The 17,551-nt window shown below is 41.3% G+C and overlaps 3 protein-coding genes across 3 annotated transcripts; all 3 read right to left on the bottom strand.

The window, feature by feature from the left end:
* Positions 1-2,246: 2,246 nt before the first annotated feature.
* fis1 (fission, mitochondrial 1) lies at positions 2,247-5,263 on the bottom strand. The gene is made up of 5 exons (XM_036548631.1): positions 5,200-5,263; positions 4,190-4,322; positions 3,748-3,824; positions 3,207-3,312; positions 2,247-2,802 (listed from the first exon to the last, which is right to left on the bottom strand). Exons 1-5 carry the CDS (start codon positions 5,242-5,244, stop codon positions 2,705-2,707), a joined length of 459 nt encoding a protein of 152 aa, XP_036404524.1. The 5' UTR covers positions 5,245-5,263; the 3' UTR covers positions 2,247-2,704.
* A 681-nt stretch (positions 5,264-5,944) lies between these two features.
* Positions 5,945-7,921, bottom strand: zgc:103586. Its single transcript, XM_036549024.1, has 5 exons — positions 7,828-7,921; positions 7,197-7,319; positions 6,955-7,066; positions 6,616-6,673; positions 5,945-6,189 (listed from the first exon to the last, which is right to left on the bottom strand). Exons 1-5 carry the CDS (start codon positions 7,832-7,834, stop codon positions 6,076-6,078), a joined length of 414 nt encoding a protein of 137 aa, XP_036404917.1. The 5' UTR covers positions 7,835-7,921; the 3' UTR covers positions 5,945-6,075.
* Positions 7,922-12,313: 4,392 nt separating this feature from the next.
* Positions 12,314-16,041, bottom strand: LOC118791582 (transmembrane protein 272-like). The gene is made up of 5 exons (XM_036548983.1): positions 15,886-16,041; positions 15,048-15,090; positions 14,903-14,953; positions 13,630-13,830; positions 12,314-13,139 (listed from the first exon to the last, which is right to left on the bottom strand). The coding sequence occupies exons 2-5, from the start codon at positions 15,070-15,072 to the stop codon at positions 12,919-12,921; spliced, it is 498 nt and encodes a 165-aa protein (XP_036404876.1). The 5' UTR covers positions 15,073-15,090; positions 15,886-16,041; the 3' UTR covers positions 12,314-12,918.
* Positions 16,042-17,551: the final 1,510 nt, after the last annotated feature.

Raw genomic sequence — 17,551 nt, 5'->3', positions numbered from 1 at the left:
ATTCATTTAAGAATGCGGTATAATTGTCAACTGATGTCTATGCACTGATATTCCAAAAATCAAAAGAATTTCAGTTTTTCTCTGTTCTGTATCAGAAACCAAACTGAAAAGCTAATAGTGTATAATGTTTGAAGGACAATCATAAACTAACAGAAAACAACAAAGTTTCAAAATGGGAAAGAGTAAATTGAGTCGGTCATCCAACATTATACCCAGGAGACTAACAAGTGGATTCTTTCACTACTTTGTGGGGGCGGTGAGGGTACGTAGGGGTATGACCAAATGTCTGCACAAACCCTCTCCCAACCATGACTGGGTCTAACATCTCCACGGTCCCTCAAACACGTCCACGTGTCTCCACCACCTGCCTCTACAGCTCTTCAATGTTGGCTTCCAAAGCTTGAATGATGGCAAACCACCATAAATGAAAAAAATGTTTCTGTCCTTCATTTTCAGAAGGCCCAAATCTACAGTTCACAGACCACAAATAAAAAAAAGATGCCACTGCCATTTCCACTTCCAGCGACAGCTGGTTAATAGAGCTACAGTAGTTGCTGACACCATTTTGAAACCAAGCCTAATGTGCCAATAATAGGGAAAGACATGCTATTAACCAAAGACAAGGTAACCACGTCAAAAGGCATCTGAGACTGCACCATGCCCTTCCCCCCATCACAGTCATGTGACTCTCTCGTGATCGGTCTCCCCTTGCCCAGGGAAAGCCTCTACATTGGACGCCCTCTATGGGCTACAGTGACAAGTCACAAGCCTTTGTAACAATTTCCCTCATCACAGCACAGACACGATGAAAGTTCTGTCCACAATGCTACTGACAAACGCCTCTCAAAAAAGCTAGGACAATGACAACTAGATGCAGACAGACAATTTTTGAGGAATTTTCCGTCTCCAACAATGCCGCCTCATGGACCACAGGAAATGTCCACATACAAACAAATTTCTAAATTCTGAAGGAAATAAATGTGTCCCTTGTTCATCAGAGTTAATGTTACCCAAACATTTCTGCTACCATCTTTTGCGAATAAACTCAAATGCTTCGGTTATAAAGTTAATGTGCAGCAGTTATACTGTTTTACTCAGCAGCTAGTTGCCATAGTACACATTCAAATATAGAAAAAGACAGTGCATGCTATGCTAACATAACAGCACACCCATCACTTAAATATTCACGGTCCATTCCAGTAAGCTATAAGTATATGTAACACCAAAAATACCCTATCCGCTTCAGCTGACAGGTATGTATTAGCCCATAGCCTCTAATAAAGTCCCTCTGCAAACAATTACTACTTTAGAAGAAATTTTTAGAGGGAAGACTAATAGTTCAACACAAGGTTATCCAACAGAGGTTCGCAATCTTCTCATTTAATTAAATAACTGGAGCCACAAATAGGATCACAACTTGAAATGCCTATTGCTTCAGGTGTCAATCAGCTTCTGATATACTTAAGCTGCTCAAGACTTAAAGACCAAGAATACTCTTGAATAAATAACAATTTTCACCTCAAACATTTGTCTTCAGGTGGGCAAAACCTAATGTCACATCACAGATAGCCATGTTATCTTGGATAGCTTTTATCATGTGAATTTGATTAATTGAAACTAATCACAAATCAAAAATAATGGCCCCTCCTATTAATTAGAACCTAGAGAGATCAGTCTGTTAGTGCAAAATACCTGGGCTGAATGGGGAGGGGAGGGAGGTATTAGATGAATTAAGGTGTAATTGCTTTCCTGTGAAAAACTGAGTATTGTTTAGACATGGATTCAACATCATGCAGCCCTTTCAAATCAGGAGATCTTATACAGAGCATGTTGGGCTTGAGGAGTTGGACTATGGGGGTTCTATTGCAAGATCAGTTTTGAGCATCTGTTCCCGTTAATACAACACGCCAATAGTGTTGGAGTTAGTGCTCAGTGGGTGTCTTGTTTGCGCCTCCACCCAGACCTTAAAGAGTTAGAGAGAGACTAGACCAGGGCCTGCCCTACACAGACTGCTCGTGTTTAGAGATGCTGCTCAACATGCAAGACCTTGTTTGTAAAGTGTAGGAGCAATGTTAAACTGGCCACCTCGATTTAACATTGAGACACAATTTTAAAAAGACACAACTGGCACAGAGCTCAACTTTAATTAATCTAATCTTAACTGTCATTTCAGTAACCCATAAAATTACCAAGCTGAGCATGTGACACAGGTGAGCTTTTTTATGAGCTTCAAACATGACGGGGGATCAAGATGACTGGATTTTTTTTATTTTTTTACATCCATAAGCGTTTGAACAACGTGGTTAACTGAAAAAAGGATGTAAAACCAGGTGGCAGCAAATGCACCAAGAGATCTGAAATGAGTGTAACTTTCATGGAAACAGGAAAAAAGGCTGGATAGTAATCGCCCTATCCCTGCACCAAACTTCAAAACAAAGGCCACTTGGATGTAGGAAGCTTAGTCTAAATACAAGTCCCTTTTTCTTTGTCAACCTCTGACTATTATAATGTGGGTGTGTATGCGGGGTATGCCTTGCTTGAAAAGAGCTGATTATTGAATGGATTCTAACTGTGTTGAGCTGGTCTTGTATGAACTGGCCCTGGTCCAGCCCGGAATCTGCAAATGGAACAAAGTTTCAGGGAGGCGTGACGGTCTTCTGTTGGAGGGAGGGGTTAACAAAGCTGGAGTCCTCCCCGCTCCTTATTAGGATTTGGACTTAGCCACAGCCAAACCGATGAGACCTGCCAATCCAGCCACACCCAGGCCGATTCCCCCGACGATCGCCATGCCAACCAAGCCATCTGGGCAGGGAAAAAAAAAAGAATGAATACGGTTAGGACGTACTGATCGACTTGCAACCAATTTTTGTTTGTTTCCTGAATCATTTCACCGCCTAAAGACACAGATAATATGAATGGGTCTGCTGGGAATTGTTCTGCAACCCCTGGTCTGACCCACTCCCACCCCAATACAGCCACGCCCACCCACAGCCACTCCCTCAGAGAGATCCACAATGCAACTGCACCCATTAATAACCACACCACGCCCCTCTTCCACAGCCTGCAGCTACCTGCCTGTGCCTTCACAATGCAGCTCTGGCTATCAATCACCACACTTTGACTAACCCTACCCACTCACTCAAGCCTTTGATCTGCGGGACAGCTGTTGCGTCCCAATAAGTCCCCCCAACACCCCCCACGCTCACCTTTCTTCAGTGCCTTGTCGATGAGCTTCTCCAGCTCCAGGGCCTGCGAGTTGCCGGGCTCGTTCCTCAGCAGAGTGCGGATGTACTTCAGGCCTTTCTCATAATCCTGGGGCAGCGGCGGCCAGAGCAGAGAGTTTCCGTCAGCGGAAATAAAGTTTGCATAACAGAGCCATAAACGCACGTGCAAGGTGTCATGTGACAGATACAGCTGCAGCAGGGTGGAGCACGTGCACACATTAAAACAAAAGCGATTCAGTTTTTCACTATCAAAAGCCACTCTTTGACTGGGCACCTTCTTGACTGATCCACTCTACTGCAAACAGTGATCAACCTTATTTTCGTTGTTACTTTACACTAATTACAATTTATACTTTACTACATCCTTAAGCTCCAGGATACTAAGCGTACAGGTAGGTGCTCAGGATAATATATATGTATGTGGGTATGACTTGTTTTAATGAGCAACAGAAGCAACATCTCACTTGCTGCTTGTGAGAGTGCTGCATGCTGGGAGTCTGAGTCACAAAGCCATATACATCACCTTTAGTCTGTAGTTTGCCACAGAAAGGTAGAACAAGTAGTCTCTCTGGTCATCTTTTGTTCCCTTCTGTGCAAGATCTGCAAAATTAATTCAGTTAAGAGGGAAATATCACAGAGAAAATCAAAGCCATAAATGAGCACCACATGTATGTATGTATGTACCACAAATGCAACACCACACACAGGAAAAGCTATGTTTTCAATGTTACTGCTATTTGGGAACTTTTTTAATGTAACTACTTGATATTACAATCTAAAGTCACTATCAAACAGAATATATTTTCACTTTGACATTAAAATAAACACATTCTAACTGACTAAACTGTGTATGTATCATAAACCAGTGACGTCTCTCCTAATGATGATTTGTTTCACTGACTATGAATGTTGCACACTTCTTTGGTAGGTCTCTGTCTCGTCGTAAGAGGTCATGGCGCGCTCACCTTCCAGCAGCACCACGCCTTTCTTGATATCATCCGAGTACTTGCTCCGGATCAGGCACCAAGCGTACTCGAACTTTGTCTCCTTGGAAACGCTCCCCTTAACCATCTCCGCGTTATACTTCTTCTCAAATTTCTGAAAGACCGAGGACCGAATGGTTAAATTAAATGGATAAACAATCAATATTTAACTGAATGCAAGTTAATTTTAAGTCTATTTGTTAAAAAATGGAAAGGGATAGTACAGTGATAAAATCCACTTTCCACTAACGTGCAACATAATCACCCGTCACGTCCAGTGAACACAGAATATTCCAGTATGTAACACTAATCGTGCATTAGCTGGTTCGCCAATTCCAGAGAGAATTACAAAGCTCTCCAGCTAGTTAGCCATCTGTAGCGGTAACGCCGTCCAACTGCCCAGCGTTTTCTGGCATTTAGTTTGTCAGACTACGCAGCTCTGGCTTTAAACTGCTGGTCATGAACACATGTTCAGAGCAGGCAATGACGGAGTTCAAGATTACTACAGTTTAGCAAACGATAGTTATATTACTCAGCAGCGTGCGGTGATATACTCGTCCACTATTAACAGTCCATCCAGATGACGAAAAGTTCACAATATCTGCGCAGCAGCAGCTCCCGACCGACGCCTTTTTGTTTACACGTCAAACGTTTCAAACAGGTACCTAGCCCTTGTCTAAAGCCGACTTGTAGTAATCTAAAGCGAAGGGAAAGATAACGCCATAAAGGCCTGTATAAGTCCCTGTCGCCACGTACCTTGCTATTTCTTCACGTTTCAATCGAGTGACAGTTTGTACCTATCTACGTAAACTGACTAGCCAGCTGGCATAGCTAGCTTTGACCAGTCCATACTGTATCCTTACGGCTTTTTCCCCTCTTCAGATGTTACCTTCTCGGAGCTTTAACTGATCATATTACCTCATCTGGAATTCATAAGTCTCTCTATCGCAGAACAACAACAACATAAAAAAACCTCAACGCAAAGTGCTTACCAAAAGATCCTCTGGAGCCACGACTTCACTCACAACAGCCTCCATGTTTCCGGAAACAGCTACTACTGTCATCACACCGGAACCCCAGGTCTTTTCCACGAATCACATGACGCCATTACCGTAATAGCCGAGTCGTCACGTACGCAAAAATAGCAAATGCCACATCTTGACAATTGACGGAGCGCACGTACGCGACAGTTCGAGCCAGGCTATTCACTGCCCACATTCAAAACAGTTATTGTCATTTCCAAATCTGTTTATTTGTAGAAGAACAGCTATGAAAATTTGACTTTTAAACCTCAAATTAGGTCAACTGCTAGTGCAATCCTATTCTGAACAACAAACAAGGACATTTTGTCACAAAACAACTCAAAGACATTTATCTGACACAGATAAAATTGTGTTGGATTACAGATGGAAAGCAAGTTATTAAAACTGGTTGATAGTGACTATCAACACATATTTAGCTGTCACTATCTGTATTGAGTTTCAAGTTCATCATGGTAAGATAAATACATCCATATCACAGGGGCAACAAAAACATACACATAACATTCAATAACACAATGATCAAATTATTCCCTTGAGGTAAACCTGACCTATTGGGTCACCTGCAGGCCACTGGTTTTTCACACATTTATATTTAATCTACAACCTAACTAAGTATTTTGATCTTCTCTCATTTGTGGTTCTTTTTACTGGTGTATCTTTTATAAGTGCACGAGAAACCATGAGGGGATGTGTGTCCAAAAAGCTTATGCTGCTTCAACCTACTGAGGTATTGCTGGACTTTAGTGGGATATCTCAAGTGAGAAAGGGTGCTGGGAAGGATTGTCTTTTTATATGCTTTTCTGAAATCACATGAGCATCTGGTCTTTAAATCTTCTCAAGGTGGGCAGGCGAGAAGGCCAGGGGTAGCAGGTCCTGGAGACTAATCTTCTTGTACGAACCATCTGGCTTGGTCAGGTAGATATCCCAGTCTGATCCAAACTAGCAGGAGGGAGGAAGACCTTCAAATTTAGTTTACAGTTCAAATGGCACTTAACAGACATTATCATCTATTACAATGTTGTAACGGGCCTACTATGCAGCACTTTTTATATGTTAACATTGATTGGTCAATTCCCTCCTTGGTGAAAACTAATTCTGTACTATATGCACTTCATCATAAGATGGTTAAGATTTGTTTGGCCTAGTTTCTTTTTTTGTATGCCACAACATTGTATGAATACATGTGTGTTTTGGTCAACAAAGCCTCTGTGAACATAGTTCCTTAATAACAAAGTTATAACACTTTTTAATAATGTAAATAAAAATACTTGCTTTAAAATAGTAAAAAAAATCATACCACACAGGTACAGCTCAGATATTTGCTCAAAGGAAATCTTTGTGTTAGGAAATCTATGGTGTACTCACTTCCATCAATACCTGTCGACAGGCTCCACAAGGTCCAACAAAACTGTCTTTAATGTCACTGTGAAACACAGACACAGCGGTGAGAATACGCGGAGAAGATGAGAAATTCATGGTGTTCTCTTAAGAGTGATCCCACTCCAAGTGTAAGAACAAACAGAACACTACAAACATATTTACCGCACTAGCTTTTGCATGAGTTGTGCAATGAGGTGACGGTCGTCATTACCGAGGAAATACATTGTTTCAACCATATTTTGCTTATAGCATCTGCGCATCGATCAGCGGTGCTGTCATTTCCTCTGTTGTTTAATGGCCATGCCGTTACACGTAGCTGCTCACCACGTGACAGCGATGGCGCTGAAGTGTCGGTGCCCCTCTGCTACAGCCCTCTGCACGGCTGTCCGCTCTGCACACACTGTCAGTCCGTAGGATGCGTTTTCCACATTACAGCCTGTGACACAAGCATGCACGCACATATCATACTTTTTGATTTTTTTGCGGATAGCCGCTGGCAAGATAACACACATTCGGCGATTAGTGGGATTCTCCTTTTGTGTTGGGACCCATCTGCGGGGTCCTACCTGTGATTATATCGCCCCCTGTCGTTAATATCGCAGCTCCTACGGGGAAGTTGCTGTAGGGGCAATACGCTTGGTCCCGAGCCTGCAGGCACTTCTTAACGAGTTCTTTCACCAAGGCAGCGTCTACAGGAGGTCACGTGCAAACGTAATGCTGTACATGTGCACAATTACAAGCGTGTTCAATATATTGGCAGTTCAGTTATTCAAAGGGTGCGAATTGCTGTGAGTATGTTTCCCTTTTGCTGTGAAATTCTTTTGAGTTTGTTATTCAATTGGTTTTACAGTGAAAACCGTAATTACGAGTCTCGCCTGGAAGCCTCACGTTTTGGAGGCAAATGCTCTATGATTAGGCAATAAAAATATTCAAAATATTTTAAAATACAAATGGTGTGTTTGAAATATGAAATTTATACCAAACAATCGATAAATATGAACTCTCTCTACAAAGAGCAACTTAACTTCAAAACTTCAACTTCATGATATCAATGAATATTTTATTCTCATCCATTCTAAATATGTACAAAAGATTAGCGAATGTGTGGAGCCACTGACAGAGCAGTCCGCTACATATATTGCTGTAATTTTTATATAACACGAATCTTCTAGTCACAGTAGCCTACGATTTACTGACCTGCCATTTTAGTCCAAAGGGTGCAGAGAATATTCTTCGCGTTGCTCTTTTTCTTTCGTCTTGCGTATTCGGTATTAACTCAAGCGAGTCCAGTTCCCGACCATCACCCCCAGCACATTGCAACGGGCGTGTTGATTCGTTGTCTGCAGACCGGCAATGCACAGCTATCTGGCGAAACCATTGGCTGATAGTGCGTTTACGCTTAGTGCGCGCGTTTCATTTTATTCAACTCAACATATAATGAACGAGTCTGATACCAACGCTCTTTGATCAAAGGGAAATGATCTTCCTTGACAGTGAAACTTTTGGTGCTTTGATACAGAAGAGTTCACTCGTGTTACGTACACTACCAACGAATATGAAATATCAACGAAAATGAATATTTCCTGAAGACTGACTGGGTAAGGTTGTTTCCTTACCGTAAATTGCCGTATACAAGCGACAGATTCGTCCGTCCCCCAACTGCTTAAGACCATGCTCTGCGCTGTAGGGGAACAAATTTCACACTAATGACGACCATCAGAAAAATATAAAATATGCACAAAAAACTAAAATCGCAGTTTAGGTTTGTTAAAGAGTTTGTGTATATTTTTGTCTGTTTGCCCTGATACTAAAATAATCCAAGGTGAAATAATCACACCACAACATTTCATAGATTTTAATTTTTCCCAACCACAGTTCCCGCATAACACCAGAAATCTGTGTTGGCGGGGTAATATATCACACAAATCATGCTCATCATTAAGACAAATGCATACACTCTATGCATCAGTATAGGTACCATATGACCTTGTGTCTGACCTGAATTCTTTTCTGAATACAAGTGTTAGGCAGGTACAGAGGACAAAGAGGCCCCCACAAGCAAAAACCAAACTTATACAGATGTAGCAAAAGTTAATAAACCAGAAAGCAAACAGATACACTGCTGCCCAGAGATTCATAGTTGGGAGGGTATATGGAGTACACCCATACACTACCTACAAAATGAACACAAACATGACATTAAGATAACATCATGATAATATAAAGGGGTATATAATACGATAACAACTGACATAATTGTCTTGGTGTCCATATAATTCACCTGGTCTCGCCATGTAAGATGATCATCTTTTCCATTATTTAGTCATTTATTTTACTAATGACTTGATTTAATCAAAAGCCTGACACCTGGCCTTGTTTTCAGACAGCTGTTTCACTCCTCCTCAGCTGTCTCTCCCTTCGGTGGCACCCATCATTCTCTCCTGCTTCTCCTCAGCCTCTGATGTTCTTTCTTCTCAATCTTCCTTCATTAACCATTCTTCAGTAACACCCCCCAACATACACACACACGCTTCTTCCAGTTTGCCCAATTCACCCTTCCTGAGTCTACCACAGGTTTATTCCTCATAACTCCTCAGCTCTCTGTATACCATGTTCTCTCTCACATTTTGTCAGCACCCCCCCCCCCCTGCACTTTGTCACCCCTCCTCTTAACCTTTGCTCTCCTTGTCCAATTAGCCCCTCCTTTCTCCCCTCCCTCCCTTTCCCACTACTTGTCCTCAACTCTTACCAGTGATAAACCAGCAGACATTGAAGAGGCCAAGCAGGAATTTGAAAGTCACGCACAGCATGCTGAGGGCCCCCTCCTTCAGTCTCTCCCTCAGGAAGGTCACCAGCAGGGAGATGGCGGTGCACACTCCAGTGACCACAAGGAATATGGGAACGAAAGGCTGCTTGGGGCAGTCTTTGAGGTGCAGAGACCCTAGAGAGAGTGTATGCATATCACACGTAAGAATTCAATTTATATAAACACATTTTGTTATCTTTCCATGCCTTTCTCATTTCCTTTATATTTAGAGAGGTTTCTCCTTTTATAACAATTTCTGATAGAACCGTCAAGAACCACAAACCATCTGCATACAGAGATAAAAACACTAAGATGGAGTTATTCCTATATGCTGTTTTGTGGATGTAAGAATCAAACAATCAGCTTAGACATATTTTGGGCACATTTACAATGTGGAAAATTATACTTCTTGGAGACACAGCAGTTTTTAAACTATTGTGCAATGGTGCATAATAGGCTACAAATTTTTAACTTATTACTTACTTTAACTTACTTAATTTAACCTTGTATTAATTAACATCATAAAGCCTACCCTATAAAATATTTTAAGAAATAAAGCTGTTTAGCTGTTGGTTTGGGGCCGGTTAACATTAATGCTACCCTCTTGACTCTTACCATAGTCTTCTGAAGACCAGCTAACGAGATGCATGCCACAGATCGGGCATACCAGTCTTCCAAAGGAGACAGGAAAGCTAATGAGAACCGGCGGAGCGGCCACAGCTGAGGCACCATTTGTCACACTGGACAGTAACTGCACCAAAACACTGGAGCCTACACTGTGGCAATAACCACTGAAGTGCTTAGAGGTGACAAACAGGAGTCATATCATTAGTTCCTTTTGATTTAATTTACATGTATTTTGTATGTTTACATTATATTTTAATTATTTTAAGAAGTGTTTAACAAAAGCCATACAGTCACATACATGTTGTACCATGTTTGACAAATTTAGCAAAAGACTTTTCTCAATTAAACAAGATTACTTAAAGCACCCATTCTATCCATTACTTTGTAGTTCTGTTTTCAAGAATCAAGTCCCAACAGGAGTCAACTCATCCTGGGCAGATATGTTTCTCATAAGCGGAGTGCACTGTATTGAAAAATACATGTTGTATAGAGCACCCAATGTACATGACAAGCAATGTAGTACATTGGTCCAAAAAGTCAATATTTGATATATTAAAATCAGTATAAGGTATATTTATAATTTACTAAGTATTTATTAATCAATAATTATTAATAATTATGAATTATTCACTTCATACCTTTGCCTAAGGACAATGTTTCACTTTTTGTACATTAACCAAATTTGCTACTCACCTAATACAACTGGAGCAGGATCCATACAATTACATTAAGAGTCACTGTAGGGATGGGAGGAATACGATATCAACATTCCTCCTTCTTAACACACCCGCTGAATTTATCCTTGTAGTTGAAAAGATTGTCTCTGTTGCATATAATACGATTCACCCTAAAACTGCAACAGCGTATGGCTACCCACGCACACTACCACCTGCACACACACGCGCACGTACAATCCGATGAATGCTGAAACGGAAGTCTGAAGTTCTGAAGTCACAAACAAGTGGTTACATAGATTACCCATAAAAGATAGCATGGCTACAACCAGAAGGCTTTTTAACCGATCCATCTTCAGTTACACCTTCAGACCTGCAGAGACAAGGGTTCATAATAAATCGAATAAAACAATGATGTTGCAAAATGACATCAACCGCGTCTTATATTTGGCATGCGTCCCGCGACCACTGTATACAGCACCATTTTTTAGGCGTGACTGGAATAACGAACCAAATTTAGAATAACAATGGCCATTAACTTATAAGTGTAGAAGACCAGAGGGGTGCATAGTTCTTAGCGAAACCCAGGGTGCATTCCGTTAACACTTTTGTGGACAGTGCATTTCGTATTTAAGAACAAAACAAATCAAAACTCATTTTAGCTGAATTCAAAACGGGATGTCGCATACATTATTATATTCCTACCACTTTCACAACCTGTGGCTCATTCTAACAGTATATGTAGCCTACTTTAAGCATTCTGCTTCAAAATTCCAATGCGTTCTGTTTGATGGAAATAGTACAATTTCGTAACGAAATATTTTAATAGTTGTTTTGTAATGTGTAATTACAGAAGTTTGCAATTACAGTTTTATGGCCTTATGGAATAAAATATTCTTTTTAAACTTAAAGGTGAAACCTTTTTAATCTCAAAATCTAGACGTTTAACTTGTAAAGTCTAACTTTCGCTATGCCGTGACTGGTATATTTATAAATAAATGTGAATATAAAAATATCCACGAGGCCCATCCGCTTCTGTAGTCATTTCCGATCGATCCTGTCGCTCTTGTTTCAGGTCACGGTCGAAAGACTGGCGGCAGCCGCTACAGGGTTCCCCATCTACGACTGTTACGAGGGGATGCGTTGTGGTTTGCTTCAGAACATTACACAGAGCTTAACTACTTACTTAAAGCAAGGCGTTCTGTTGAAATCCCCGTTTCAAACCCGTAAGTTTTGAAATCACGCCGCCAGCGCAAAGCTGAACTATTACTACTCAACTTCTCGTCATCGTCTAATCTGAGTGTACCAAATTGACCAAAGAATGCAATTTAGCAGGTAGTACTTGGGCTTATTCTTCCCTACTCCTTTCCTGCTCCAAATGTTGCATGATGAGCCTTCTCTGTGATGCAAGATAGAGTTTACTGTCCGTTAGATAGAGGGGTCCAGCAGTTAATACACTGATAAATTCAGATTGTGTTGGAGCTCTGACATTGAGAACAATTGAGAACCTTTTACACTGCAAAACCGGTACACAACCCCCCACAATCCCAAAACATTAAACATGATCTAGCAGTGTGTGATTGCTTTTATTGAGTTTCTGTCTCTTTGCATAATGGTTAGGTAAAATGCAAGCTTCATTAGTGTGATCCTCAGATGTGGCACTATTGTTACACAGTTCTATCCTGCCGTATTTGTTATGAAAAGGGAATAAGCCAGAGTGACATAATTCTGTACACAGTTTGTATGAGTCAGGGCCAAGGGTTATTTCTTCATATTTCAAATTCAAATTTTCTAATTGGCAATCGTACATTAGGCCTCCATGAAGTGAATAATCTGCCATAATGTGTGCAGGGTCATTGTTGGTGAGTGGCACGGATCCGGGCCCAGCCTATAGGGCTCAGCCTGCACTTGGAACAAGTGCCTTGACTGTCTAAGCCAGTCAGTAGGCCCAGGTCTGCGGTTTACTGAGGAAAGCCTTTGCCTTACAAAAGAGGTCACAGTCCATGGTGGAGGTAACACACAACAGAGTCTACCAGAGTCTACAAAGCACAGCCCCTTTGGATGCAGTCTGCAGCTGGAAGCAGCCTAGCTGGCGTGGAACGTTCCCATAACGCAGCCGTAACCTCTCAGCAATGTTACCGAACGGCCCGGCAACACAGCAAGAGCATGCGTTAGGTTAGATCAGCTCAGAGGGGTGTACAGGCGGGATCTGAAGAAGGAGCAGATGTTCATGTCGTGGTCACTCCTCAGGTAACAGTAGAACCAGCCAACCAGACCCAGCCCGATGCAGATGTAGCACAGATTCGTAAGCCAGAAAGCAAGCAGGTACAGCGTTTTTGCACAGTACACTTTTGCACTAGGGTCGTAGTTTGGGGGATATATAGAATAGATCCACACGCTTCCTGCAAAAATAATAAGAGAAGAAAGTAGGGTCACTGCTACTGCATCACTGAACAAGATACTTGAATAGTGAACATCCAGCTGTGTTATATCAAGTGAATGACTGTCATAGAAGTGACATACAACATTTCAGTTGGTAGACAAATTGAGTAGATTGAGCACAGGATATCAATCCTTCTGTGACATTACTGCAATTTCATTTTAGCACATTATGTTGAATATTTAAATTATACTGTAGCGTTATGTCACACAAAGCCTAAAATGTGGTATTATTATTTTTTTCTGCGTTTCTTTCTATCGCCTTATTATGTGCACTTGTGTGAATCACTGTGTAAGTTGCTCTGGTTAAGAGCATCCACCAAACAAACACGATCAAGCAAGCCATCCTGTATAACATGAAATGTTCAAGCACACACTCCTTATACCCAGCACAGGCATTTGTAGCCTTATTTATTTACTGATTAAGCGTGTGAAGGGACGGGACTGTCTCACCCGCCAGAAACCAGCCGATCAGGACGAGGAAGAGCAGGACTTTGCAGACAGTGAGCAGGGTGCGGAGCGCTGGTTTCCCTTCCACACGTCGCTCGCTGCAGGAGAGATACGGCACCTGGGCGAGCACCATGACCAGCCCACCGACGCCCAGGTAGAGGGGGATGTAGGGCTGCTGGGGGCAGTCATTCAGGTGCATGGTCCCTTGGAGTCAGAGGACAGGTTATATAAACATGAGGGCTGTGATACACACAGTAAAATGACCCCCCCCAAACACACACACACAAGGAACTTCCAGGCAAAACAGGAATGCACAGCAGACTTATTTGTCATGAAATTAGCCTGTCTAACTTTTACAGCAGCAGCAACAGCTACATTATACATGTTATATGTAATAAACACATTGAATTATGATGTAATACCACATACATTTTAATATGAACACCTAAGGTTTCAACAATGGCAGAGACAGAATATTCAGTGGCACACACCACACATTAAGAATCTGTGGTAATACACTCTTTCATTAAAGCTCTCTGGGTCCATGTTGGCCTCCCCTTTTTTTATGAAGTGGCGCTTGTCTTCCTCCGATTTATTTATTATTTTTTATTTTCAAATTTTTGTTTTCTCATTGACAGAATCACTAGCTAGCTATCTCTTCATATACCCTTGTCTGTCACTATGAGCAGGGCCGGATCATGGTCCCGTGAGGCCCCTGGGCACATGTCTTTTGGAGCCCCCCCCCCCCCCCCCCGCTTTCCTATATTGGAGTCAGCCCGGGGGCCCTAGTGGTCAGCTCACTCTTTAAATGCCAAGGGGCCTGGGGGCCCTCACATTGTAAGCGCTGAGGGGACTGGGGGGCCCTAGTGGTTAGCTTACACTATAAGCACCCAGGGGCCTAGTGGTCAGCTTGCGCTGTGCGCACTGAGGGCCCTGGTGTTCAACTTCCTTTGGAAGTCTTGGGCCACCCTCTGCACACGGCCTGAGGCTTGGAGCCCCCCTGGCAGTCCGAGGCCTGGGGCACTGGCCCCCCTGGCCAGGTCCATAATCCAGCCTTGACCATGAGAGCTAACTATGGTTTCTTTCCCAATGATTGCTGTCATTTCTATTGACAATATGTGGCATGCGACAACAGCATTATGTAGCCACACCCCAGCAGAACAACAAACAATGTCATTATGTATTAATCATGACATCAACAACAACATCATGTATTAATTAGATCTTTTACCATGCAAGTTCTACATATAAGCAATCAGAGATTTTTGGAGCTCACCTATAACTCCAAAAATAATGGGCATGACGTATCCAAGAAGGAGTAGTATCACTGAAAAGAGAAAACAGAAAAAAACATTTAAAGCACCCAAACTGATTTCTCTCTCTTTCACTTCAGAAACAGAGCACTAGTTAAAATGTATCACCGAGTCCAATGAATTCGAAGTCCATCTTCAGATACTTTCAGGCCTGTAGGGGGAGAGAGTGAGTCATAAATAAAAGCAGGAAGAAGTAAAAAATCAGTGAAACACATATACAGTATATTAAATTAATGAAACAAATTCCTTTACAGCCATACGTACGTATATTAATTTAATTAGTTATGCATTTATAGTGTTGTCGACAACACAAAAAAGCAATATTGGGAAAATGTCTTATATTGTTTGTGTTGCCATAGACATTGAATGTAATGTTATGTAGAGGGAAGCAACAGTAGAAAGTTGTACACAGTTTGACATGTTTTTGATCATTCTACAGACAGTTTTTGCTGATTTAGTATGATTTTTTCTGTGATGTTATTATATTCAATTTACTTTGTTGTTAAGCTCTGTAAAACTTATGCCTTAAAAAGTCCCCCGCGTACCATACCCACCCGCTCGGAATCTCATCCCCAGAGTAGTCTTTGTAATAAGACACGGTTTGCGCAAATAACTGAAATATCAGCTTTTCTGAGTTTCATTGTAATGTCTTCTGTCGAGTACGTGTGTGAATATACCATAAATTCGCACATCTATAAATTCTGGACGCATCTGTCTGTTATTTTCCCAGTTTTATGGCCCGGTAGGTAACATCGCTCCATTCCTTTTTCGTTCTATTGTTCGTTTTAACTGGTTGCATGCAGGCCCACCGTTTGAAAAATAGGCTACACAACGCTTTTTCCACGTGATGACAATGAGCCAGTTGCAGCTATTGTAACATACATTTAAAACTAAAACTAACTAAAACTATAACTATAATAGTCCATTAGATGAATTCTTTACCTACCGTGGGTGCTGGGAAATCTTCACAGGCGTTATCCGCTGGGGTGGGCTTTACCTGTTACCCCAAGGAGTGGTGCCATAAGAATGTCTCACATTGAGTTTAACAATTATTCACCCTTGTTAGAAAGCAGGGTGTGACGAAATCGTGATGTTAGCAAAGCTAATTTCGCAACAATTGCGAGGCAAACGTGGAGTTTCCCAGACACTTCCTAAAATGTGTGTGATATTGTCTTTGTGTAATTAATCTGAAATAGCTGCCTGTTTCCATGAATGCTTAACAGTGTTTAGCTGCAGCCACAAATACACACTAAACTGCTTTGCCAGAACCACCTCAATGTGAATGACTCTTCAAGTTTTGAATGAATGCGTACAATCCAGCAGAATTGTATTTGTAAATCTTTTGTACATCTGTTTTACTGGAATGACTGAAATTGCACAACTTGTGTTAAATTTGCATAATGGTGGTGAACGCACCATTGCAATGTCATTCCGTCGGAGGAGAAGTTGCAACCGGCTGGAGTTTCGCATTGTTTTCCTGTAGTCAGCAATACATGCAGCTTTGAGGAGCAAACATTTACCAGGGGTTATTGCGTGTGTAATCTTGGGAGAACCAAATAGCGAACAGCATGAGCAAAGCTTTTACTTCAGTTCCTCATATAAAAATCCAGCTATATGAATGCGTTACAGAATGTGTGTTATGCAGAGCTGTAAGCTATATAAGGCTTATTTTCAATCTAACAGCAATACATTGCCACTTGATAATGTTTGTCCAGTTATTACCAATATCTATATTTCAATGCTGTTTTTTTTTTTTTACATTACATTGCAATCATTTAGTAAACTCTCATCCAGAGTGACTTACATACAGTAGGTTATAAACTGTATCCATTTATACAGTTGGATATTTACTGAGGGAATTTTGAGTTAAGTACCTTTCCCAACAAGGTGTCCCAGTGGGGAAATGAACCAGCAACCTCTTTGGTTGCAAGCCCTAATCCTTACCACTATGCCACACTATTGTTTTTTTTTATGTATTTCTCTGGGTTTCACACCCAGAAGAAATATGACATTGCTTAAACACAATCACAGCATTAACGGTCACTCGCCTTCTTTAGCCATTTACAATAATCTTTAAAAAAAATGGTATTACTGCCCAGAGACACCTTGCTCAAAGTTACAGATATTGTTGCTCATATTTCCCAGCTGAAGTCACTGGCTGAATACATTTATTGATGTTTTTTGAAAAAGTTTGAGTGATGTAACCTGCTTTTGAGATCAGAATGATGTTTTTTTTTTTCAATGTCCTACAGGAGCTTTAGTTGTGTCTGCAACCTACTTATACTTACTCAACAGGCCCCGCGGGCCGCCTGTTTGTGGCAGATCCCAACAGATCTGGTTATGAATGTATAATTATTATAATTAGTCACCAAAAGTCATGTCAAAATTAGGCAGTGTACCTTTAATTTTGTGCCACTCTAACTGACAACGGGAACGTTAATGATAGCCCATTTATCATGAGAGCTCATCTGTCAAGCCGGCAAAATATTTTTCACCTTTATTAACCCTTTAGCGCATACGGTTACACCGGTGTGATTTGCTGTTTAGCGCATATGCTAAAATCGATTAGAACACTAGATTGGCAAAGATTGGCAAAATTATAACTAATTTTA

This window comes from Megalops cyprinoides, chromosome 16, assembly GCF_013368585.1.
Source record: "Megalops cyprinoides isolate fMegCyp1 chromosome 16, fMegCyp1.pri, whole genome shotgun sequence".
NCBI classification, from domain to species: Eukaryota; Metazoa; Chordata; class Actinopteri; order Elopiformes; family Megalopidae; genus Megalops; species Megalops cyprinoides.
This window is presented reverse-complemented; position numbering and strand designations above follow the sequence as displayed.

Bases quoted from the DNA above. Each gene is read 5' to 3' on its own strand.
- fis1 (XM_036548631.1), bottom strand. From the start codon at position 5,244: ATGGAGGCTGTTGTGAGTGAAGTCGTGGCTCCAGAGGATCTTTTG. The intron at 4,323-5,199 runs GTAAGCACTTTG...TCGGTCTTTCAG, and splicing joins TGGCTCCAGAGGATCTTTTG to AAATTTGAGAAGAAGTATAA. The intron at 3,313-3,747 runs GTGATGTATATG...CCGCTGCCCCAG, and splicing joins TGGCAAACTACAGACTAAAG to GATTATGAGAAAGGCCTGAA.
- zgc:103586 (XM_036549024.1), bottom strand. The intron at 7,067-7,196 runs GTAGGACCCCGC...CTTGTGTCACAG, and splicing joins AGGGGGCGATATAATCACAG to GCTGTAATGTGGAAAACGCA. The intron at 6,190-6,615 runs GTGAGTACACCA...CCCTCCTGCTAG, and splicing joins GTCGACAGGTATTGATGGAA to TTTGGATCAGACTGGGATAT.
- LOC118791582 (XM_036548983.1), bottom strand. From the start codon at position 15,072: ATGGACTTCGAATTCATTGGACTCG. The intron at 14,954-15,047 runs GTGATACATTTT...TTCTCTTTTCAG, and splicing joins CTTCGAATTCATTGGACTCG to TGATACTACTCCTTCTTGGA. The intron at 13,831-14,902 runs GTGAGCTCCAAA...TCTGACTCCAAG, and splicing joins CATTATTTTTGGAGTTATAG to GGACCATGCACCTGAATGAC.